Source organism: Pseudochaenichthys georgianus, chromosome 3, assembly GCF_902827115.2.
Source record: "Pseudochaenichthys georgianus chromosome 3, fPseGeo1.2, whole genome shotgun sequence".
Lineage (NCBI taxonomy): Eukaryota > Metazoa > Chordata > Actinopteri > Perciformes > Channichthyidae > Pseudochaenichthys > Pseudochaenichthys georgianus.
The window spans coordinates 42,611,387-42,636,982 of record NC_047505.1 but is presented as its reverse complement, the minus strand read 5'-3'; the positions used below and the strand labels follow the sequence as shown (position 1 = coordinate 42,636,982).

Sequence of the window (25,596 nt, the reverse complement as noted above, 5' to 3'; positions counted from 1 at the left end):
TTGATCACTTGGCAGTGCTGTAGCCAGGGTCCTCTGAGCGAGCTACAGACCCTGGCTGCCCCCCCGGCCCACCAGCCTCCCCCCCGCCCCGTCACCCTGACGACCCGCTCTGTGCAGCTGGAGTGGGACGAGCCTCTGGCACCTAATGGAGTCATTGAGAGGTGAGTCGGAAAAATCACAAGCTTGCATCGTTCAGTGTATTTTCTTTTTGTTAAAAACTGTTTGCACAATGGTTTACACAGACTCCACAAACAGTAACACACATACCATAACTCTCACTGTTACTCACTTTCTCTCTATTTGCCAGCTGTGAGCTACATCTCAGATCACCTTGCCCGCAGCCCCTCCAGCCTGTACCCCTCCCTTGTGCCGAAGGACCAATAGAAATCAGTTTCTTTGGGAAAAGGCGGAGTTACAATGTGACAGGTAAAGCCTAGATATTTTTCAAATGTACAAAGATGTCCAATGAAAATAACTTTTTCATCAGTAACAAAACTAGAAAACTATAGGTTACTTACGTAACCCCAGGACTAAGAGTAACATGAAGTGAGATGTCTCACTACGCCAATCCTGATTGGCTGGTGATCTTGACGTCAGGGAATTCACCCCCTATAAGTAGCCTGCGCCACGACGCATGCGTCATTCAAACTAATCACTTCTTCTCGCTTCACCATAGCAAGGAGGGCCGTCTGGTGAGACATCTCACTTCATGTTACTCTGAGACTGGGGTTACGTAAGTAACCTATAGTTCTCATTCATAACACTCCGTTCGATGTCTCACTATGGGAAATTGTATTGCCAGACGAGCTTATCTCGAGAATCACCAAACCGACCAGAACTTTAACAGGTAGGGCTCTGACTCAACCAGGTGCCCAGCACTGCTTGAGTCAAACAGGGAGTAGAACGTCCATACTGTTAAAAGGTGGACAAAAGTGAGCGGCGAGGACCAGCTCGCCGCTTGCACCAATGTCTTGGATGGGAGACATCCTGGACAGAGCCCAGGAGTCAAAAGAACTCGCGGACCCGAGGATGCCTGCGAACTCTGACTCGTATGGGCCCCACAGCAATTGCTTCCACAAACAGTGGGAGAGCCGTTGCTTAGTAACAGGCTTGCCCTTATAAGGCATAGCCCAGGACACAAGGGGCTTGGTCATTATGACGAAGCACCCCTGATCTGTCCCTGTACGTGCGTAAAGCACGGGCTGGATACGGCAAATCCGGCCGCTGTTCCCCGGAGGAATACAGTGGCGGGGAGGAAGCCTCAATGTCAAATGTGGTACCACTCACGGGCCAGGCCCATAGAGCCAAGCGCTCTGGGTGTGGGTGAAAGATCGCCCCCCCCGCTTGGGACAGTATGTCCCTGTGTACTGGGAGCTGCCACGGCTGCCCGCACAGCAGCTGATATATCTCCGCTAGCCAGTACATAGCTGGCCAGTGTGGAGCTATCAGAATAAGTGTGTGGCGTTGTTCCCTCACTCTGGCCAGAGTTGGAGGTATCAGAGCCAGGGGTGGAAACGCGTACAGAAGGCCCGGGGGCCAATCGTGCGCGAGTGCATCCATGCCTAACGGTGCATTCAGATCACGCATCGAAAAGAACAGCTGACACTGAGCGTTGTCTTTCGATGCGAACAGATCCACCGCGGCTCTGCCGTAACGCACCCACAGCTGGCTCACAATCCTTGGATGTAGAGTCCAGTCTGCATAAAGTGGTGCACCTCTGGACAGTAGATCTGCCCGAGGTTCATCACTCCCGGTACGTGCGTCGCTCTCAGAGAGAGGAGACGCCTACCGCTCCATAGGATAAGTTTGCGCGACAGTGTGTGTAACTGGAGAGAACGCAAACCCCCTTGGCGGTTTATATACGATATTGTGGTCGTATTGTCTGTCCTCACGAGGACGTGATGTCCCCTGAGGAAAGGCAGAAAGCGTCTTAGGGTGAGAAACACCGCTAAAAGCTCCAGGTAATTTATGTGCGCCCGCTGGAGGTCTCTGCTCCAGAGACCCCTCACCGGGCAACCTTCATAAATACCTCCCCAACCTGTCAGACATGCGTCCGTGGTGACCACTTTCCGTGAAAGGACAGCACCCATAGGCACGCCCCGTACTAGAAAAGTCGGGTGCAGCCAGTGGCGCAGTGCCATTACGCATTTCACAGTAACCATCACTCTTTAGTTTTAGGGCCGCCACCCAGCGCTGAAACTCCCTCATGTGTAAGCGTCCCAGTCGTACGACCAGGATGGCTGACGCCATGAGCCCCAGCAATCGCAGGCATGATCTGAAGAGAACGTGTTTGCGCAGCTGGAAAAGAGCGAGACAAGCTCTGAAAGCTTTCACTCTTTCCGCTGACAGTCGGGCTGAAAAGGGCACCGAGTTCAGGTGTAAACCCAGGAAGAGTACAGTCTGTGCGGGGCACAACATGCTCTTCTCTGTGTTTATCATGAAACCCAGGTTGAGCAGGTGCTTTACGAGGACATTTGTCTGCGTAACAGCCTCCTGCTCCGACTGTGCGAGAAGCAGCCAGTCGTCCAGGTAGGTCGCCAGGCGAATGCCCTGTTGTCTCAACGGGGCTATCGCGGCTTCCGTACATCGTACAAACACTCTTGGACTGAGAGACAGACCGAAGGGAAGTACTCTGTATTCGTAACAGATCCCCTGAAATGCGAACCTCAGATATTTCCTGTGTGGATAATATACTGGGATGTGAAAATACGCATCTTTCAGGTCGACTGATGTAAACCAGTCATTTTGTCGCACGAGCCGCAGCAGAGATGTGTGAGTGAGCATTCTGAATTTGTATCTTTTTAGATATTTGTTCAGAGCCCTTAAATCAAGTATTGGCCGAATTCTGTTCCCTCCCCGTTTGGGAACGAGGAAGTACTTGGACTAGAAGCCGCCCTGACTCTGCTCGGCGGGTACAATAGATATAGCCCTCTTTTCTAGAAGTGAGAGGATCTCTCTCTAGAATATGGGCTGACTCTCCTCGGGCTTGTGAATACAGAATGCCCGAGAAGCGAGGAGGGGTGACAGCGAATTGGAGTCTGTAGCCCCGTGTTACTGTCTTGAAAACCCAAGCAGATGATGTGAGCATTTTCCACTGCATGCTCCTTAGAGCCAGCGGAGATGTCACATCTCCTTCTCTCTGAGTCTCTATTTGTTGTGTTATGGGGCCCTCTAGTGTCTGAACACAGTGGCGCCCCTTTTCGACAATACCCACCGACACTGCGCATGCGCGTGACGGTGGTGCCTTCATAGACCCGCCAGTAATCCGCCTTTTGAGAGATGCCGTAGCTGCTCTCAGAAGGGGAACAATTGACGGGCTGTTTATTGGTTTTATTGATTTTCTTTAAAAAATTTTGAGCTGCGCCCTCGGCCTGAAGCCTGGATGCGTCAGCGGCAAATGTTTTATAACAACAAAATCAACAAATGTGTGACATGTGTTTGTGCGGACTTGAGGATGGTGTTGAGGCATCTCTCGAGGCGGCGGGAACACATTCAGAGCTGGGGAATGAACTTCCAGCTCTGTCACAGAGGGGAGAAGGAGGGGCTGTCACGCCGCTCGCTTCTTCTTCCTCGACTGCTGGCCGAAATTCTGGGTTGGCTGCGCCTGAGCTGCAGCGGAGATTTTCTAAGCCAGCTTGCCCTTGTCTCCAGCCTGGGCTGGGGACTGGGGGTGGGCTGCGACCTCTGCGTCTTCGGTGCTTTAAACCGAGCAGAGTTCGAGGCAGCTTGGGCGAAGGACTGCTGCTGCGAAGGCAGCGGCTGGACCCTTCGAGGGAGGCAGAGGTGGAGTGCCTCGTCCTCCTTCTTTTTCGTCTCACACCTCCTTTGCATGGAGGCGAGAGCGGAGCCGAAAATTCCCTCGGGAACGATGGGCATATCCAGCACATCCTCATTTTCCCGGTCTGGGAGGTTGGTGAGGTTGAGCCATCTCGCTCTTTCCTGCACCACCATGATCCCCATTGCCTTGCCCGTGGCCTGGATGGCGCAGCGTTGGACACGGAGACAAATGTCCGTGACCGCTGCCATCTCGTCCAGAGTGGCTGCCCCCGGGTTACCCGACAGGTCCTCGGAGAGCTCCGCTTGGTAAGCGGTTAGCAGCGAGGACACATTCAGGGCCCTGGCGGACAGCTCTGCAGCTTTGTAGGACTTTTCAGTCATTGTCGACTGAAAACGGTCCGACTTTGCTGGCAGCGTGGGGTTCCTGCTCGGTGACGGGCCCACCTTCGGTAGGAGGTGGGCCGCTACCAGCGGTTCCATGGGCGGTATGCGGAGCAGGCCGAGCTTCTCCATTCCGTCACAGTCTAGAGAGGAGGCACCCTGGATTGGGACCTTGTTGCTGAAGGGCCAGTCTCTCCACGAGACCGACACCTCATCCAACATCTCCGGGAAGACCGGGAGGAGTTGCCTCTTTTTCCCCGCTGCTTGGGGAAGATGTTTTCCCTCGTAGCGGGACCTGGAGGTCTCCTTGGCCATTTCAGGCCACGGGACGTTGAGTCTGGCCGCAGCGCATTTACACACGGCCTGCAGTTCCATGCTCAGACCGGGCGAAGCTGGTGTGCTGTCGCCCGGGAGAGCAGCCCTCGCTCCAGGCTTTGCAGCCTGGGCCGATGACATGAAGGTGTCCTCTTCCTGTTCATCCGACTCGGACAGGAGGAGGCCAAGGCGTCCTCTTCTTCGTCCTCCTCGTAGTCCAACTCGAGGACATTCTCTGCGGGTGAGGCCATGGTGAGGTCTAACCGGGAGCCCCAGCTTGGTAAAGCGCGGGGACCCGTTCCCGCGTGTCTTGCCGTCACCGGGTCCCGGCCTGCCAGGGCGCGGGATTCCGGTTCTGTAGCCATCGCAGATAATGAGCTCCAGACCGACACGGAGAGGGGTTCACTCTCTGTGGCGGACGCCCCCGTGTCCTGACTGCCGGCCGGCGGGTCCGTGGACATGGGGGGGTCCTGTTCCGACAGGCTAGCTTGTCTTGCTAACCGTCGGCGGAGGCTCTTTACGGTGAAACGGACACAATGTCCGCACGAGCCGGGGTTGTCGATAGCGCCTCGGGCGTGTTCCAGCCCGAGGCAGGACGAACAGACCTGGTGTGTGTCTGTGCCCGAGATCTTCAACCCGCAGCCGCAGAGTCGAGCCACCGAGTCCCTGGCTCCTCTGGTGTGAGGGAGAGGGGCGTCCATCTTGTTCGCCTCGTGGCGTGGAGAGGGCCCGCTCTCGACAGGTAGGATGGGAGAAAAAGATGTTACCACCTTGTCCTTAATCCGGAGAAAGAGGACGGTGTGGGTCTTTTATTCCCGGAGAATACTGACTGGTGTGCCAGTATGCTCCTTTAATCCTTTCTTCCTCCGTGGAGAAGAGAGAAGAAAAAACTTCCTCGCTACCGTGGTGTCGGTAGAGAGGGAGCGAGCTAGCAACAGGTGTGCTGCTAGCTTAAAAAATCAGACCTACCTTACTTTCTCGGGGAGAGAAGGGCGAGGTCGATTTTAATACTAACTGCGTTAGTACTACCGTCTTCCTGCGAAGCAGAAGGAGTAGCCGGCGAGCGCCCGTCGACCGAAATGGGTATTTGGGTTCAGTCTGTGGACCGTTAAGCTTGTCCGGCTACTGTGAGATGTGCTCTGAAGCGAGAAGAGGTGTTTGAATGACGCATGCGTCGTGGCGCAAGCTACTTATAGGGGGTGATTTCCCCTGACGCTGACGTCAAGATCACCAGCCAATCAGGATTGGCGTAATGAGATTGATGCTTCTGTTTGCTCTGCGATGAGGCGCATCCCATAGTGAGACATCGAACGGAGTGTTATGAATGAGAACTATAATAAGTGGGAGAAATAATAACCACAGTGATATAATTATAAAGATCTGAACTAACAAGTATTAGAGTTCAGAATCTCCAGTATCGAGTGACGCATGATAAGGTAATGTCTGTCTTTGTTGTGTGTAGCGTATTAATGAGCAACTGGATTATTCTGTGCAGGTCTCCAGCCGTACTCCACCTATCAGCTGAGAGCTGCCTGCTTCAATAAAATGGGCAGCACTGCCTCCAACTGGACGACTGTTACCACACTCAGCGAAGGTAACACCTTTTTCCAATCCCTCAACACTGCCAGCTAAAATAAGAAATATAAAACACGTCTAATTGTTCTGCTGTGTGCCCTCTCTATCTCTCCCTCTCTCCATCCAGCCCCCCAGTATGTGTCTCCCTTCTCGGTGGGCAGCAACCTGACAGTCATCTGTCTGGACTGGACCGAGTCCTTCTCCCTGAACGGGTACCTGAAGGAGTTCAGTGTGACTGAGAGCCAGCTGAGGGTCTACACCGGCTTCTACAGCTATCTCCATGTTCCACGCTTCTCGCAGAAAAGTGAGATTACACATACCAAACACAGCTGCTGCATATATGCACTTTCACGTTTATACCAGGTAGTAACATAGATAAATACACCTGTTTTGGGAAGAATATCAATCTCTACTGACAACCATAATACACACTTATGCAAAGGCAGTGTACTCAAATCAAGATGTGTTTTCTTAGACTGCTAAATAATAAAATATAAAATATTTTAAATATATACTAGAATGACAATATTAAAATAAAAACATTAATGGATAAATAAAAATAGTATCACTTTATCTAACAGGATAAGTTAACACATATCATTCCTTATGTAATATTGTGGTTATTGTCAAAGGATGAAATATTGTTTTAATCAATCTCTGCCTGACTTCTGCATGACCCATAACAATAATGTGTAATTGCCCATTATTGTTATATGTTGTGATTGACGTCATGAACACATATCATGTTAACTTTTTGTTTTGTTGAGTCTACATATCTAATTCTTCAATGCAAAAAATATGTAATTGTCTTTCAGGCAGGTAATGAGTAACCCTTCTTCCCCTCTGCTCTTAGCTCTGTCATTTCAGGTGACGTGTACCACAGACAGTGGCAGTGCCAGTACTCCCACCATCAGATATAGCCCTGCCACAGGCCTAGGTAACACACACACACACACACACACACACACACACACACACACAGATATAAAATCAAATCTGAATATTCCTGAGCAATTCAGGAATCCCTCTTTCTATCTGTTTTCATGGCATTTCCCCCAATTTCCATTAATTGAGACTTTAATAGCATTATGTGTTTTTCAAAGTTGTCAAATCACATCCAGTTGAATAGCAACTTGTTTATTTTTCTCTCCAGGTCCTGTTGTGCCTGAAGACAGCGGTAAAGAAGGCATCAGCATGTCAGCAGCACCAGTGTACTCTGAGCTGTGGTTCATCTTGTTGTTGTCTCTGCTGGGTCTGTTTCTGCTCGCCCTGCTGCTCGGCCTCCTCCTGCAAAGGTACTTTAAGGCAGCATGTAAAAGGCTTAAGGCATATTAAGGCAGTCATTCATAGATCTGAGCATTTATTAACATAGTACAACAAACTCTTTGCAAAAACAGAAAGTTTAATCTGAAGGTAAATATCAACAAAAGGGTGTGAATTGTTGTATCCTCTCTAGAGCCCTGAGGAAGAATCCCTCAGCCAGAGAGCGCCCCCCGCTGGTCATGCTGCAGAAGAACAGGAAGGCTGGAGGAGAGATGTACACGGTGAGCGATAAGAGACGAGAAACAGACGCTCAGTGAACGATGACAGGGTGTTTAGAAAAAAGTAAAAGCAGGAGAAACATTAGGGAAGATAAAACTGAAGTGGAAACAGGACTGTTAGGGAGGCGTGTGGCGCAGTGGATAGAGCGTTGGTGTTCGGCTCAAGGGGTCACAAAGGAATGTTCAAACCCCACTGCAGTCAGCATGTCGTTGTGTCCCTGGGCAAGACACTTCACCCCAAATTGCTCCTGTGGGGATTGCCCACAGTATTGAGTATGTAATTCGCTGCAAATGTAATGTAATGTTTCATCATGTTTCAAGTGTCTTCTTCGATTTATTGTACTGACAAGGTGACAAGTTCAAAACTCTTTACGCAGATTGTACACATTTAGGAATAGAAATCCTTTCTTTGCTAATCTTTGTTCCAACAGAGGGGGCTGAAACAACAAGCAAGCGGTTCTGGGATGAGGAATCTTTTTACACAAACCACACTCTGACATCGGTTTATACAGATGTTTTTCAGGAGTCACATTTTATCTGACATATTTACGATTGTTGAGATCAAACTTTTTTAGCTCTCAAATCACTCATTACCAATAACTAGTACTAACACTGCTACTCAAACAAGATTCTCCACCTTCATCCAACGTTTGATTAATAACTGTATTATTTTTTACATTAGTCTTACTACTACTTTACTAAAGTTTCACCCACATAAGGCATTTTTTTTATTCATTTACTTTTCTCTTTGTTCTCTTTTAAATTATTTTTTATTTGTTTCTGTCTCTTTTTTTCTCCTATACCTGCCTTTTCTGACTTTCCTCCATCCTATTCTACTTTCTCCATCCTCATCTTCTCTCCTCCCCCCCCTCTCCCTCTCTCAGGGGTCCTGTCCTGAGTTGTGCTCTAAGCATCTCTCCAGCTCTGTGTTCCTCCCTGACCGTCCCACAGTAAGACATTTTTCTATAATTACTGACCAAACCCTAAATGTGTATTCTATTGTCCCCCTGCAGTTTGACACTGTAGCAGGCTGTGTTGAGATCAGCAACGTTGTACTTAAAAGCTTCACTGTTTACACTGAGGTACGGGATTGTGAATTTGTGTGGATGCCCTTCTGCGCATGTCTGTTTTGTTTGTGCATGTGTGTGTGTGTGTTTGTGTGTGTGTAATTACATGCAATATCATAAAGGTAAGATACTGTATGTTGTGCAGTCTTTTGGTGTGTCCTACTGTGGATACCTATACTTAACTACCATTGGTTTCCCCTTATTTAGTAACGTGAACATTATATGTGGAGAGTCAGGTGGTGGAAAACTGTAATCCATGACAGTGAATGTATATCTGGTTTTTTCTTCATCAAATGTAAAACTTCTTTATGCATAAAAAAATGACTTGCAGTAAAATATAATGTATATCATTTGTAATATGGTCTTTAAGATCACCATCTGATTTAAAATAAATATTCTTTAGGGTCTGACAGACACAAAGATAGTGGGCAGCCCCATGTCTGTCCTGAGGGTCCCGAGCCAGACAGACCTGGCCTACTCCCAGCATTCCTTGCACCGCAGCGTCAGTCAGCTGATCGACAGGAAGTCACTGATGATGGAGGAAGGAAGCTGGGACAACCCACTGGGACATGACTCTGGACTGGTGAGCACAGAAGTATTTGCATGTAAAATGTGTTTGTTAACATTACCATTAAAGTACAGTAATTACAAAGTAGGACTACATGTTGATGCATTTAATCTAAGGTCAAGAAGAATTGTAATCATTACCTGACCCTTGTATATTCATGCAAAACCAGTGGAAATGTATCTTCTGTCAAAGATACAGAATAACTTGATAACATATGTACAATCAATTATTAAGATAACACAAATACAGCTACACAGGTGAGAGCGAGTGTGTTGATTTTATTTAAATAGAAAATCAGCAAAGCTCATTTCAGAATTCATTTAGTCTAATATATTCTTAATACCAAACTGATTTTGCATAATTGCAGAAGTAAGCATTAGAAGATGACTATATTGTGCACAATATACACTCAAATAAATGAATTTTCAAAAAGTACAGGGTACAACTGGTGTCACTTGCTCTCTGCTCTCTGTCACTTACGGTACGTTCTGTAACTGATGATATCCATGACATTATTCAAGTCCTAACTGTGATCCAATGTTTTCTTTCAGTATGTGGAGGAGGATGAGTTTGTGGACGCCATCAAAGCCTTGAGATCTGGGAAAAAGGAGCACACCATGTTCACTGACACTCATCTTTAGAAACCCTACATCTCATCAGGTATCACAGTCACCATTTAAACCAAGTTTTAAACCAAAACATAAATCCTATGCGGCATCAGCTGAATACCGGGCTTTAGACAATGCTTGACATATATTAAATATAAGGGAATTATTCACCATTGATAAACAATAATTACTTTTCACTTGAAGTATCTCAATATTGTGCTTCTACAGTGTTACTAATATTTCAATGATAAAACAAAGTCAGATTTAGACTCCTGAGGGGAAGGGATGGTAATGTTTGCTTTACTTCATCTTAAACTATTTTACACAGGTGTTTTACAAAACCGGTGTATGACTCTCTGTTGGGACTAATAGTCTGAACTTGAGTGAAGGAAGGGATCCAACATCCATGAAACAGATCAGACATGAACCCCGTCAGCTGAGATTGTGTAGGTTATGAGTCATACAGATGCATAGCTTATGAGTAGCCATATCTGGATTGTAATTATATCATATATGTTACATCCTGCTCAGAGGAACCAGATTGAGAGTTGTAAATGATTGTGTTACTGTGTCTGCTTGCCAACTGTTAGTATATTTTAAAGCAGATTAGTTGTTCTCACTATTTAAATCTAAACCAGTCTCAAATCATATCAAAGGTTTCCGTCACCTCTTCTGCTTCATCTGCTTCTGCAATCTTTTAGTTGTAAAAAGACACATGGCCTTGGTGTTAGTTTTATGGACAAAAAAATGCCAACTGTTTTTATTATTATGAATGTGCTGGGAATCACAGATGTGCCGTCAGACTGTTGTTATTATGTGATGTGACTTGAGCGCCCCATCTAGTTGATTTAAATTGACAAGAAACTATATAGAGAGTTTACATTGTGTTTAAATGTAGTGAAGCTGAATGTGTTTGGTTTCATATTTCATCTGTCAGTGTTAGTCAGAGTCAGTGTTGTTCATCTGTGGCTTAATTAGTATTATCAAGAATGCAATCATCTTCAGAAAGATAAACAGATCTCAGCTACTTCCTGTGTTGGTGTGACAGCAGGAATGAACCCTGGGTATTTGTGGACTCCACAGATTAAGCCTTTTAATGTTCAGAAGCTAAACATGATAGAAACAGTATTTATCAGAATGTTGAATTTCTGTGTAACGTTGATGTCTTAAATTGAAGCCTTCTGTATTGTTATAACATTTTCCTTTTTTACACTGGCAGTATTATTTATGGTTGTTGTACAAAAAAAGGCTTATTTATAGATTATTCATTGATCAATGTTTGTGTTTTTTGAGAAATTATAAATAATGGTCAAGAAAAAAATAAGTTTGACTTGTTTTCTTACATTTTCTTCACTTGAAAATTATTTAAAATAAGTTGTAAAGTTAACACTGTTCCTCAAAGCAAACCGTTTTCAGCATGACTGTTTCTCCATTAGATTCCTATATGTTGTGCTCCTTGTACATCTATTCATATCTATGTACTGTATCTGTAAAACTTGTATGTACATTTTCAAGAAAAGTATAATTTCATCTTTCTTATTATGGCATAATAACTTGTTCTGTTTTTGATAGTACAAAAATGAGGATGTGTTCCTATGAAAAAATAATTAAAAGTAGTGAGTGTTTAAAAAGCAGCAGCTCAAAAACCATCCATATTAAAGCTCTTAACTTGAGAGTTAGCAATATATTAATAATATATCAATATTGTCTTAGATTTTGGATACAGTCACTTTGTAATATAGCATAACTGTTGTGTGTTCCTGGTTTTAAAGGCTGCCTTACAGTAAAGTAATGTAATTGTGTTGTTGCCAATACCCACTTGGTCATGATATCAACATTATTCATGATGCATCACTAATAAAAACCCCATTATGTAGATATGTGTGTTAAAGAACCATTATTAAACCCTACAATAACTTCACAGAATGGAGGTATTTCATCAAAAAGATTGTGAAATTTGATTTGTTTTATCGCCCTCTCATAGTGATCAATTATTAGTTCTATGATGGTTAAAATATATATTATTTGTTTGCACATATGGTTTATTGATTTGCATTTGGCTGTGTGTGTAACCAGGAGTAACATACCTGAGATATCTAGCCCTGAGATATCTAGCTCAACTACAGTCCCTCAGTCTGGTCATGGTGGTGATCTAGCTGCAGATGAAATGCTGTTATTTTCTGCTGAGTTAGTGAAACACAGAGACTTAGTTACCACACACACACACACCAGCACAAACACACAGAGGGCCGGTGTCTCCGTCAAAACTACGCAGCAGTAATTTAGTTTTGCTCCCGCGTCCCTTCAGGGGACATCAAGGCAAGTTTGAAATTAACAAACTGGCAGTAACAACCGTGCCCTCGCTCAAGGACAAGAGTCTGACAAGGGCACTTCTGAAACATTCACAGCCGCATTCACAGCTATTGTCAGCCACGCAGAGAGGGAGAGGCTGTGAAAAGAGAGCTGCTGGAGTGATTGTAAGGGACAGTTTGGCCCTGAGCAACACACACACACAGCGTTTTATTAAACTCATAAATCACGATGACGACAGACGGCGTCTCAGAGAGGAGACTGTCTGAACGGGAAGGTTAGTGAAATGAAAGCGCTGGGGAGACACACACACACACACACACACACACACACACACCTCTGTGACTGTTAAAATAATACAATCGTGCTCTTTGGCAGGTTATTGGTACAAACAAGCAGGAAGAAACTGACTGCAAGCATTTGTTTCAGCCTGTTGTCATTATTAGTAGTCTTGTTTTAAAGGTGAAACTGCAGAAAAAACATTTTAACTGAACATTAAATGATTATGTCCCTTTGATTTCATCTTCTCAAAGCGACCACATTTAAAAATGGTGTCATCCAAAACACTTGAGATGTTATTGACATATCGTAGATCCCTAACAAGTATTTTGATGTTTTCTGTTACTCCTAATTAGTTTTCCTGGAAAGCTACGATAAAGATAATGGAGCCCTGATGCTCAACATTAATACCTAATGTATTTATTTTATGTAAAAAAGGAGGACAACAATTCCCAGTCGACAAACTGATGCTATACTTTTCAGCCTTGCACTAATGCAGATTTGAAAGATATCCTTTTAAACAGTCGAAATACTGAACTGTAGTCTGGTGATGTTTTAAGAAAAACTTTGCAAATGGAAAATGACAACAAAACTATATTTCAGTAACCTCAGCTTACCTCCATTATTAGAGGGAAAATAAAACACGTCCAGTTTTGAGAAGTTTTAGTGAGCACAGTTTTACTTTAAATTGCATGAACATTGAAGCTCTGACGTGTTGAATGTTAACATCATTTGATCATGGATGTGCACAGTAAATAATAATATAACACAATGCAGCATTTCTAACATACACAATGTACACGGTAGTTTAAACAAACATGTTTTCCTTTTAGCTCGCTAGGATCTGGCTGTAATATAATGTAAACATAGCCAGAGAGGAACTGACAGACTAACAGTTATGTGCTAAAATACAATTTAAACTATATATTTTATATAAAATAAACACTAGCAATTTATTTTAATCTTAATAGTGCAAGTGCAAATGCAGTTAGGTCCAATAGCATGGTAATATCAATATAGGCATTATGATTATTAACAATATGTCATGAACAACAGTGTAAGTATTGACACACCATCACACACATCAATGCATCCACATTAGGATTTTGTTTTGAATATGTCTACTTTTTATACAGTTATTAGTGCATGAAAATGTACATCTTTGTACAGACAGGGACCTGATGATGAAGATAAGCAACACGGTAAATATCGACTTAAAATATGTTTTATAGCTGCTTCATTTGGCAAATTATAATCAACATTTCAGGAAACTCTTTCTTGTTGTATTTACCCTTTTTAAGTCACACATTTTTACATTTCCCCGACAGCATTAGCTAAATGTACCATAGATCAAGAGCTGTCCTGGTTTCTTTAACTCATCTAAAACAAACAGCTGTGTTAAAGCAGTGAAGAAGCAGTTGAGCTCACAAAATGGCTACTCTAATTATTAAGGTTGCTGCCATTTTTTATCCAAAGCCATCCTTTTGGCTCTCCTTTAAGCCTTCACAAATACATCATAACCAAATGGACTTTCCAGTTTTCATATGTCAAGATTATGTACAATTTACACCCAAAGATGTTGATAATTTAATATGTACTGTATATCCATTCAAGAAACCACATATTCGGTTTTAGCCAGTTTTAAATCTATCATGAGACAGTTCACGCTGAGTGAACAGGTGCTTTATGGCTCCTCAGCCGTCACAAGCCTTTGGTCTAAATCCTTTACTCTGAAAACACACACTGATAACCGCATCAAGTTAAATAAGGCACTGCAACAGTCATCCAAAGCAAAACAAGACACATTCAAATCTGTTTCAACTGGAGCAAAGTGATGTCGTGTACCAGGTCCTTGTATTGAGTTGAGTAGGTATATTGTGATACTTAAAAGACTATTAAATACAAATACAAATAATCAGTGTGATATTGCGCAGGCACCACTGTGAAAAACTGAATTTAACTTGTTCTAGATGTGTGAACTAAAATAAGTACCAAATTGTGTTGATCTATTTAGAGGAAAGGCCATGGACTGTACTGGTAATGTACTGTATACCACAAAGCATAAATCAACAACTACAGATTTAGTTGTTTATATTTGATAGCTTTTCTCAAAATGAAACAAATTTGTTTTCAAATACTTTGTAAATAATCGTCAAATTGCTGCGTTAGATGAGGCGGTGGATATGTTATATCTCACAGATGTGTGCATGCTGGCTTACTGGGACTTACTTGTGAAAAAGAGCCATCATTTAAAAAAACATTTCACCTTTACCAGTTCTGCTACCATGCGTATAATGTTATAATAGGAACATTTATCTGGAACTTGTAAAGGTACATTTCAGGAAGCCAGCTGTAGTGAGAATGAGACACATGTTCACATCTTTGTGTAGCAAATCAAGTGAACTTTAGCTCTTCACTGTTAAATAGTAGCCAGGAAGATTGCCAGCATGCTGGAGCTGCAAAACCTATCCTGACTGTTGGCTCTTTGTGTTATTGCTTAACAACAGAAACGTTGTGCCTCTGGCTGCAGAAAAGTAGATTCACATTAGGGTTTAAGTAGCTGCCAAGGTTACGGAAAGGGTCACATGTTTAGGGTATTTTTAAGGATAAATGTAACAAAGTTCACGTCTTGTCAGCGATACTTGATAACATCAGGAGTTTTTGAAAGGGACCTTCTGATAAATGAAAAATCGGGAACGATTATGTTTAATCTCCATACATCGCAAACTTCTGCTGGTTTCAGCTTCTCAAAAGGAGAGGTTTGCACCCATTTCTATACAATAGTCAATTGAAATCGAAAAAATAATGATTAGTTGTTAGTTTTCTGTTTGAAAGTAAGATGTAAGCTTGAATGATTTAGGTCAGTTTCTGAGCAGTCATTCCTACCAGCCTATTAGACGATATAAACAGTTTATATATTTGATCAAAGTAGAAACTGTGCCTTTGTTGATTCTGTTATCTGTTTGAAAGTGTTATGAAAAGCGCCTTAGATATTTTTTGAAACCCTCATTCTGTTATTAGTGCTGTGCTTGTTTTGTTTCCATTTGTTCCTTAATGATACAAGCTGAACATCAGTGGCCTTTGTGCTTCAAACCGGCAGCACAGCCTTCACAACACCAGGCCATGCAGACCTCTGTTGTGACTGTTGTTTGTTTAGATGTAGTCAACAACATCGACAGAGAGCGAGAAACACATTTTAGAAGTTCTTCAAGACTAACTAAGATGGCCAATGTTGTGCCTAAAAATGCAAACCTCTTAGCCCATCAGACAGTAGGAGCTCCAGTTGTACCCAGCAGATTTTACAAGTGTGACGCAACATGAAATGCACTCCTGCGCTGGTTGAGATGGCATGCTGTTTGTGTGAGAAAATGCTCCATTATGGAGGAAAGACAGATTACCGATATTTGGGTCCAAAGTGTGACACAGATGTTTGAGCTCCAGCGACCTAAATTAAGTTTAAATAAGTACGGTCCGGAAAGAAAACAGAGTATAGTAAACTCGTCCTGGGACAAAGTCAAATTAAAGCGTGGTAGTATCTTGTGTGGAAACCCAAAAGAAGAATGTCCTTCATCCACGTTCATCATGACGTGACATATTCCTCCTCTGCTGTGATACCCAGAGTCCTCTGTAGAGGCGTACCTACAGGACGCCTCTACAGAGGATTTCACTGTCACAGGCTGCTGTCCTGATTGGACAGTTCGGGCGCGAGCTTCCTGTGACGCGGTGAGGTGGAGGAAGACAGTTTGGTCGGGGAGGGGGAGGCGTTGGAGGATGAGTCGCTGCCCCCCCCTTCAGATCCAGAGGTGACGGAGGAGAGGTGGGGAACTGGGGGAGCCCTCTTCCTCCCCAGAAAGCCTCCTTCCAGGACTCCTCTCTTCCTCACAACTCCCTCCGCCTTCCCCCCCTCTCCCCCTGATCCCGCCCCTTCCCCCTCCTCTGGCTGTGGAAACACCTTCCGCCTCACGTCACCTCCTGGAATGGGGCTGTCAGGAGGTTGCCGTGGAGACTCTGGGCCGCTCTCCGTCTTCACAGCAGAAACAGCAGCCGTTGCCGTGGCTCCGGTTATCGTGTTGGAGCTGGAGCTGGACGACCGGCAGGCCCAGAACTCCAGAGCCGAGGCCCTCCTCTCGCTGTCGTCGGGCCCGAAGTCACAGAGCGAGCGGCGGACATCGAGGGTCTGGGCGGGGCCCGGCAGGGGAGGTGGCCCGGTGCTGTCCAGCATCCCTCGACTCAGGGAAAAGTTCTGGAAGTCTCTGTAGAAATATGGGTGGATGGAGTCAGTTACAGGCGGATAGATAAAATAAACAATATTCCAACAACTTGGTATTTTCCAAGCTTATATGAAAAGAGCATCATCAGATTGTGGCTGTGTGGTTCTCACTCCTGGTATTGAAAAGGCGCAGCAAGGCATATTTTCCCCTCTCATTTCCTTATTAGCTATTGGCTAAAAACACGATACACAAATCATCAGGTGTAAAAAAAACACTGGAAGATAAAAAAAAAATGCAACTGTATTACGGTAAAGTTCTCCAAATAACTGAAAAAGACTGAATTCTCACTTATCACTTGTGGTTTTGAGATTTTAGCCACAACCCTTAAACAGTAGAGGTGAATAGATTTTTAGTTTGTGGTGCCCATTACACATAAAATAAGCTTTTAACAGTTTTATTAGGATTTGTTTTCCTTGATAGAGGAATAAACATAATAAAAAACATTTGAAAATAAAACCCAAATGATCTGTGTGGCTTCATACCATTAGGGGTCAGTGAGAAATGCTTTGTGAGGGGGAGGTGACCCTTTAATATATCTGCAGAGTGACAAAGATCGTTTCACCTGTAGCTGTGGAAGGACTCAGTGCGTCGGGCTCGGGCCAGCAGGGGGCTCTCTCTGTAGGGCCGCACCGCTCCGTAGGTCGCCTGGCTCTCAGGGATGGGCTCCTGGGCCTGTAACTGCAGACTGACAGAAGATAAAAGAGTGAGACAGGTAAGAGCTGCAAGCGACACTTCACACAGTACATATTAGTTGACAACCAATGTACAAAAGACATTATTCATAGTGATTGCGGTATTGAGACAGACCGTTTTCTATTTCTGTGTATAACTGGATGTATCTGTATGGCTGTTTGTCTTTGATATGGTGTGTGTGATATTCCTGTCTAACCTTGAGCAGGACTCTCTGAGGCGTGTGTGGTGCAGCACAGAGGGGGCGGGGCTAATATTTGGTGTAGCGCAGCGGGAGGTGCTCAGGTCGCACTGATCCAACAGCTGCAGCAGCTCCTCCTCTGAAGGCCCGCCTACATCTGTCAAACAAAAGCAGCTTCAGTACACAGAGAAAAATAGAATGTAATCCAAGAAATAGCCTACTGTGTAACCAGAAAATAAGATTTGGTTTTGTAGGTGAGTAAAAACATCTATGGACATTCTTTCCAACTTTACTGTTATTCGTCACCTTCCTAAGTTCAGCCTCCCCTCTTTCTCCCCTTATCTGTCCCTCCCTCCTCACCCTCTTTGTTCTTCTCCTCTCCTTTGTTAGCGTTGTCCATCGCAGTGGTCAGGTCCCACATTTGGATGCCGCCGTTGCCATGACCAGTGAACAGATAGTGCCGAGGTCGTGACCCCATGCGGCTCGAACCCTCGCACTCCCGCACCATGAAGCAAGAGATGGTGGTCAAATCCACCGACTGCACTTCACAGATCCTGACAAACACACACATTTTAAAACACAGGTCAAGAGGAGAACAGCTTACAGATAAGAAAACAACAAAGAATGGACAAATCAACTAAATTAGGTAAAAGACAGAGAAGCAAGGGTGAACGAGAAACAGATGGAGAATAGTATACCTCTTTCCAGTCGATGAGAGCCTCACAAACAGTTTGTTGGTGATGGGGATCACCTTCTGGATGAAAACCTGCTGATCGTCTCTCTCCCCAAATGGACCTGAGAGCAGGGAACACAATCAGTCTCTACCTGCACATCAGCCTGCCATCTCACATCTGGATGGAGCAAGTCCACTACAAAATACTGTGAGGAAATCTTTTGGATTAGAAAACGGCACTCGATTTGTCTTTTTTATAAGACAATATGTCCAATGCATGGGCTCTTTGATCAAGTAAATATTTTAATTATGTCAGAAGTATCGAGTACCTGTCAATCCCAAACTTGCCCCTCTTTTCGAAGATGAGTATCAGACAATCTGCTTCTTACTCTTGAATGCACCTATCCCTCCCCCATATTAATCATTAATCGTCTTCTCTTAACTGTCTCACCGATATCATTCCCGGAGCCGTAGCTCCCGTGGCTCTCCGTCTCCTCCAGAGACAGGATTTTGAAGGAAGCCAGAGGGGTGGAGCCGGGCTGGGTGGAGATCATCCCTCTGAAGCGCGTCACCGTCCACGTCCGAACGTGGTTGTTGTCCGCACACACTGACACACACAGAAAATCAGCAGGGTATTTCAATTACAGGTATACACCCAGGTAGGTAAGAGAGAACACAGTGAGAGGATGAAGCCCCTTCCTCACCTGACACCAGATGTTTCTCAGACAGCATGATCTTCGTCACGGGGCTCCTGTGCACGGTGAACGTCTGGAAGAGCTGGGGGCCCGACCCCACTGTCTCCGGGTGTTGCACAATCACTCTCACAGCCCCGCTGCTCGTCCCGTACGCTATCTCTATCCAGTTCCCACTCACACCTGAGACAAGAGAATATGTAACACATACACACACACACACACACACAGAGGACGTTTTAATGGCAGGTCAGTCACTGGGATTAATGTTACCGAGCTGAATCTAAATGAAAACACATTCATAAAAGCGTTTATTTTCTTCTTTATTGATAGCCGAGTTCTGGTGTACTAACTGGTTTTAGGTGTGAGGTAGACAGACAGCGCAGTGATGGCATCGTTTGAAGGGTCGTGATAGAGCTCTGTTACTAGAAGGTCATTATCCTTCATCCTCAGTGGGAACTTTTGCATGTCTGAAAAGATATCGAAGAAATGTGAATGTGTTAACAACATTTTATGAAATCAAGGTCCAGTGGACTCAGAACAATGTTATAAAAAATACTTTTTGATTAAAAATGTTTTTCTTTTATAAGTTACAGTCCAAAAGACTATCGCCCTGCTCAGAATTGTGAATAATTTTTATCCGGAGTGACATAAAACATAGAAATGTGACTGTTAAGACTGAGGTTGCATTGCAAATAATCCGACCTGTACCTGTCTAAGGACCACACATGAAAATGGCCACAATCAGAATTTAAAACTGATTGACATACTGTATGTGCAACAAGAAGGGCCAGTTTTATCTGCAGTCTGAAAGTAGCTTAAGTCACTTCCAAACATCCAATTAACTGAACGGCAGAAAAATAAATAGTAAACCCTGTGTGCACACGTGTTTGTATGTCTGTGTGTATAAACATCCATGTACCTATGTAGTAGATGGAGCCATTGTTGCAGCCCAGCAGTAGAAAGGACCCTGCTGTGTCACAACTGGTAATAGGAACCACATCTTGAACCTTGAACACATACAGAGGAAAAGGTCAACGTCCCTCAATTGAGAGCACGCACACACACTGTACATTCAATGAAGGGTCAAATGCACGCGCGCGCGCGCGCAACACACACACACACACACACACAGAAGAGTGCATTCACTTCACTCAGTAAAACACAAACACAGAGGAGAACCCTTATCAATCATCAAACAACTCTCTACATACACAAAATACATTATAGTGCATCATTTATTCACTCATACCTGCCAGTGCTGTGTGACGGCATTCCACACCCCGACCTTCCCCGTATGGCTTGTAGCCACCAGCTGGTTCCCAATAAAGAAGAGATCGTCCACAGGTACAACGAGACTGAACACGCCTTTGGGGTCGGGGAGAGGTTGGAATTAATGTGAATTTGCAAGCTTGGTGGAACATAGGTCACAAATCAGCAAGGTGGTATTAAGAAACAAACATACAGTAACTCTCCGTTTACCTATCTCATTTCCATTGCCTCCATCTTGGATGTTCCACAGGATGATGTTGCTTTCAGAGGCGGCGGCCACCATCTTGTCCTTGTCTCCATGCGGGCCTCCCACCACCTTGGCGTTTAGTGCGATGCGTTCAATGGTCCAGTCAAGGTAGGGGGAAGAAAACACCTGCTGCCATCCGGAAGATTCCTTTATCCTGTAGTGAGACACACATACACACATTTACCTCTGCTTCTATTCTCACAAAGAGCCATAATTAAGTGTTTTATGATATATATTTTAAGGACAGTTTTGAAGAAATAGGTATGTTTTGAAAGAGCGTGACGAGTAGGATATGAAAAGTCAGCTTTCATTAGCAACGTAACTAAACGAGCAGATCCAGAGTGAAACACAAACGATTCCAACTAAATTACATTTTGTGGTCTACTTGTTTTGATAAAGAAAAATACATCACTCATTTAACTTCACATGTACATAGTCAAAGAGCGTGTGTACTGACACGAGTATAGAAGGTTTAGTGAGAAATGTGAGACACAACAGATAATGACTCCAGCTTCCTATCGTAAATAATTGAATGTCTCTCCCTGATGAACTGTAGAAAGGATGAGAATTGTTTTACTTTTAAAATTACCTGTAGCAGATGACATAGTGAGCATAAGCCGCTACAATCCAGTTGTGGTGCCCCGCTATGATGAGCACCTTCCTGGGGTCAACCACAGGACCTGCACATGCACACAACATACACATAAGCACACAACGTTTGTAGTAAATGTCCTTTCGTCCCCCCTATAGTATTCATTAGTTGTCTTTATGTAAAGTACAATATAAAAAGTAGTTCTTGAATATGTAGGGTTCGGTGATTTTTACTTCAAAATATTGTATGATATAAAACACCCATCTGATATCGTTCTGCATCAGTCCAGAGCACACACTCTTGTTTATTGTAGCTAACTTTTTTTTCTGATGTCATCCTCAACAGAGAGCAGGCCGAAGGGAAACTAGGCCTCTCATACAGCAGTGAGAAGATGTGTCCGGTCACATTAGCTCCAGCAATAATGCACACTCACAGAAACACACGCACATGTGGACATGCATAAACGGTACATGTACTATTCTCTCGTACTGTCACACACGGACACATGTGACACACAGATAAACATGTAGGAACATACACTCGGACATAACCAATATGAAACCAAGATGTATTTTCTGCCTGTTTTCTTTTTTCTAAGATGAAGCTTAGGCTCTGTTACTTTCAAACCACAGCTGTAAGCATTCATATAATCTACAACCTAACCATGTTGTATCTCTGTCAAGAACGTTATGTTAACAGTTTGGTTTCTCTTTTTCTCAGCAGGGTTAAGGTGAAACTGCTCATTTCAAAGAAACTTGGTGCAAGGGTGGAGCATGGGCCGGGAACCCATTGTATTTAGGAGTGGATCTGAATCACAGGAAACATACATGTGTTAGTGGACTTTTGGCAATAGCCTTGGGATAAGTCTGTGTTCTGTGAGGGCCCTTTATAGTTTATCTTATCATTCTGGACACACTTGCTCACCCAGTTTGTGGTTGTCGTCTGTTCCAGGTGAGCCAGAGAGAGATGGGTGAGGAGGGGGACCCACGCGGGTGAAGCCCTCTGCTCCACTGGGACCCGGCCCATCAGAGGGGCCATGGGCGACTGAGGCAGGGCCTGACTTACGGGCAGGGATGGCTGTCAAGAAAATATACACTGACATTTATAGATAGAAAGTTGAGCAGATTTGTATTTTTATAATGTTCTGTGAACTAAAAACAATTGTGTCAAATCCTGTTGTTTTTGGAACATACATTGAAACTTCTGTTGAGTGTATTGGTTTACTCTTTTTTCAGATCTCTTTCTGTTCCACTCAGTTTCATGTCTTTACCTGGAGGCGGCAGGTAGCCATGGAAGAGAACGCTACCACAAGAAGAGCGGTCCAGTTCCTCACACAGCAGCAGGCGCCGTACTACACGCACACACACACAAATACACACACATAACATTCCATGAGCCCCTGATGACCAGAGAAGCTTATTACTTATTAATACTTGTGTAATTTCTGCAAAACATACAAATTAAAACACTTGAAATGCTTGAAATAATGCAATGCATGATTGTATTAAATAATGCGAAATTCATGGATTTTAAACATCATACTCCAAGTTATTGTTATTCATGTTAATCATAAAGTTCATGACCTATAAAATACTGTTTTTGAGTTGAGGGCATTGTCTATGATTTAAATGTATGTAATGCTGTTTATTTGATGATGTTAAGCAGGTGATCAGTTTACACAAAAGGTAACTTTCCCATTGAGGCTCAGACAATGCAGGGAAGTTACAAAGACTGAAACAGGAAGTTTAACCGCAGGTGGCCTTTGAAGCCAAAACAACATTTTATGTTACACAGAAAAGTTTCCCTTGTAATACATCATTACATTATTTTTGTTTACTTTTACTACAGATGTTCAAATTGCACCACAAAAAGCCCAGCCGGTACACACTACCTGGTGATGTTGACATGTAGCGACCAAAAGGTTGGCCACAGAACAAACTTGATACAACACAGTAGCATTGTTTGTGCTAAGGATAAGGCTGCTACCTCCATTTCCTCAACAAACAAAAGCTCTGTAAATCAACACACCTAAAGGCGTTATCCCGTAAAACTCTGCTTCATGTCGCAGGACGCTGATGTTGACACCCCTACAGAGAAAAACACAGCAGAAGTATTAAGTGAGACTGGTTACTACTTAAACATAATGTTTTATTGAAGTAAACATTTAGTGAAATATCTGAATATTCAGTCTTCTTACCGCAGGTCCAATTCTTTGGTTCTTAGGAAATTCAGAATTGGTGCAAAAGCTGTGGGGTCTCGGTCTATAAATATCTGTGGGTGGAGAAACATCCTTACTGACGTTGAAATAATTTAAAAAGTGAATTTGTAATAAAAAAAACATAATTTCACAATAGGAAAGGGGATTAAATGTGATGACACCATTTATTTTAATTTTATATGGTCTCAAACTGTACAATTTATTAGCTTATCTTATTAAGCATACACGTATAATATAAGGGTCATGCATCATATTTTTCAGCAGATAATGTCCTATCAGCTGGAAGCTTTTAGAGAATGATTATATGTTGCCCGCAGAGACTGCCCTAGTTTTTTTTTCAATAAGGAGCAACAAAGGCTATACTTACAGCTCCAGTTTCATCCCGAAGAGTGGATATCCTTCCACTCAGCAAACTGGAGATCTCACACACACACACACACACACACACACACACACACACACACACAGTACTCCAGTTAACCCTATGACTTGTCCTGTTTCACTTATTTGCACACTGACTTTTACATGTTGACTCTATACTACAGATTAGTGCTGCATCAGCGTGTCTGAAAGTGTGTATGAAGAATGTCTTCATATTGACTGTACACTGCAGACAGCTGGGGGCACAGAGACTGACAGGCAGGCAGACAGGTGCTCTGGCAGATAGACTGACAGACATATAGCACGACTTGGTCAGCTGTTGTCAAACTGTGAGCTCACTCCTGTGTTTGAGTTTGTTCCAATTGTGGTATTTTCCCAGCCCCTATCGGCTATTTCCCTTTAACAGTGGTTTCCCCTCACACCTAAATAACTCACTATATATAAAGCGGACCACATTTGTAATCCCCTGACATTTACAATCACCAGAATGTTGGAAGTATGAAGCAAGACAGGGAAGAGATAATGGAACATCAGTACTTAACATTAATTATGTAATACAAGGTTTGTTTTATCGGTTTGCATGAGCACGCTCACTGAGCTTCGATCTATTTTTGGTGAAACTCATACATGCCATAGCAATCTTGCAGTTTAATTAGCCTGCTTTCAAGGGGTTGTCTAGACATGGTACATTTTCTCAATTAAAATGTGTCAGATTTACGCCTGCTTAAAAATACAGTATGTGTTAAAAATGTACTTACTGCAGAAGTCTCTCTGTATTTAGTTTTTTCCTTCTTTATTAAACACAGCCAGATACTTCTAATAATTAATACTCTTAAACTGCACTCATGTAGCCAGTGTTTCAATTGCTTCTTTTTTTTATTTGTAACACTTCACAAAGAGTCAATTTTGAAGAGAGTCCAATAAATCCACCTTGAGAAGAAAGAGTCTGGGATCCACATCAGAGTCTGTCTGGAGGTGCTGAACCTAAGATATAAAGACACAATAGCACAATCATTACAAACATTGCGAGAAGGAAAATGTAGGGTCAGTTCACTCTTTGGCATGACAATGTTAGATGGTAATGGCATGCCAGAAAAGGAATTGCCTTGTAGATGTACAGTAGCCTACGGTCAGATTAAATGAGAGTGAATAGTGCATATATAATAAGGACATAACCTTGAGTGCTGTATCTACTACAGCTACAACCATGACTGCTTGACCATAAATATTGTAAATATCATCATACACGTAGGTAGACAGAGCTCAATGTCCCAATGACGACCATCATCTGTCCTGTTGATGATTACCTTGTCCCACCGACATTTAGCTGAATGATCTCTCCCATCCCAGGCGTTAAGTTGATGCCATTCGTAGCCATGATGACCGAGCCACTGGGTTGTTGTACGGGAAAGTCACTGTTTCGTTATAATTGTTACTGTCACACGACAGCTAGCTTGCTAACACTCCTCAGCCCAGCCGATGTCCTGTCTGTCCCCAGCCTCACAACCTCTCCTTCGTCCCACCTTCCATTAAATATAAACGATCTATACGGACAGCCTCGGTATCTTGAAGCCTCCGCATAGTGGGCGAGGGGAAACAGGGGGCCTTTTTATCCAAAAGGCAGCCACACAACAATTCCTTTATTTTCCAGCGAGCTAGTTTGCATCACTGCCTTGCATGTAAATCGTGGATAACATCTTGCGCAGAATATTAGCAACGTGAAACAGCTGTACAAACCGTATACAAGTTAGACGAGAGCGTTCACCTCTGACAACTTCCGGTTTCACCTAAACGACAGATATTGAACCACTAGATACTTATTTTGTTGGAAAAATGAATACTTAAAATAGGAATTCTGCATTAAATATAAGCGGTTAGTGGTTAGTGAAATCGCTTTGTCAGATATAGACACTTTACATAGATGTAACAGTAGGCCCTTAGGCTAACTGCAACCCTCA

General features: G+C 43.6%; 2 protein-coding genes across 2 annotated transcripts in view; one reads left to right on the top strand and one right to left on the bottom strand.

Annotated features, from left to right (window-relative positions):
- The window catches only part of ush2a (Usher syndrome 2A (autosomal recessive, mild)), a 257,394-nt gene extending 247,409 nt beyond the window's left edge, over positions 1-9,985 (top strand). The window contains exons 84-93 of the mRNA XM_034103486.1: positions 16-161; positions 308-426; positions 5,969-6,067; positions 6,176-6,352; positions 6,902-6,985; positions 7,202-7,343; positions 7,505-7,592; positions 8,474-8,539; positions 9,060-9,239; positions 9,776-9,985. Coding sequence (XP_033959377.1) covers positions 16-161; positions 308-426; positions 5,969-6,067; positions 6,176-6,352; positions 6,902-6,985; positions 7,202-7,343; positions 7,505-7,592; positions 8,474-8,539; positions 9,060-9,239; positions 9,776-9,865 — 1,191 coding nt within the window. The 3' untranslated portion in view covers positions 9,866-9,985. The remainder of the gene's footprint in view (positions 1-15; positions 162-307; positions 427-5,968; positions 6,068-6,175; positions 6,353-6,901; positions 6,986-7,201; positions 7,344-7,504; positions 7,593-8,473; positions 8,540-9,059; positions 9,240-9,775) is intronic.
- Positions 9,986-13,000: 3,015 nt separating this feature from the next.
- On the bottom strand, positions 13,001-25,334 carry kctd3 (potassium channel tetramerization domain containing 3). Its single transcript, XM_034075726.2, has 19 exons — positions 24,946-25,334; positions 24,569-24,622; positions 23,625-23,670; positions 23,237-23,310; positions 23,068-23,126; positions 22,310-22,390; positions 21,964-22,116; positions 21,037-21,127; positions 20,411-20,601; positions 20,181-20,296; positions 19,851-19,938; positions 19,282-19,398; positions 18,941-19,111; positions 18,688-18,843; positions 18,262-18,358; positions 17,924-18,117; positions 17,582-17,720; positions 17,255-17,377; positions 13,001-16,674 (listed from the first exon to the last, which is right to left on the bottom strand). Exons 1-19 carry the CDS (start codon positions 25,014-25,016, stop codon positions 16,092-16,094), a joined length of 2,604 nt encoding a protein of 867 aa, XP_033931617.1. The 5' UTR covers positions 25,017-25,334; the 3' UTR covers positions 13,001-16,091.
- Positions 25,335-25,596: the final 262 nt, after the last annotated feature.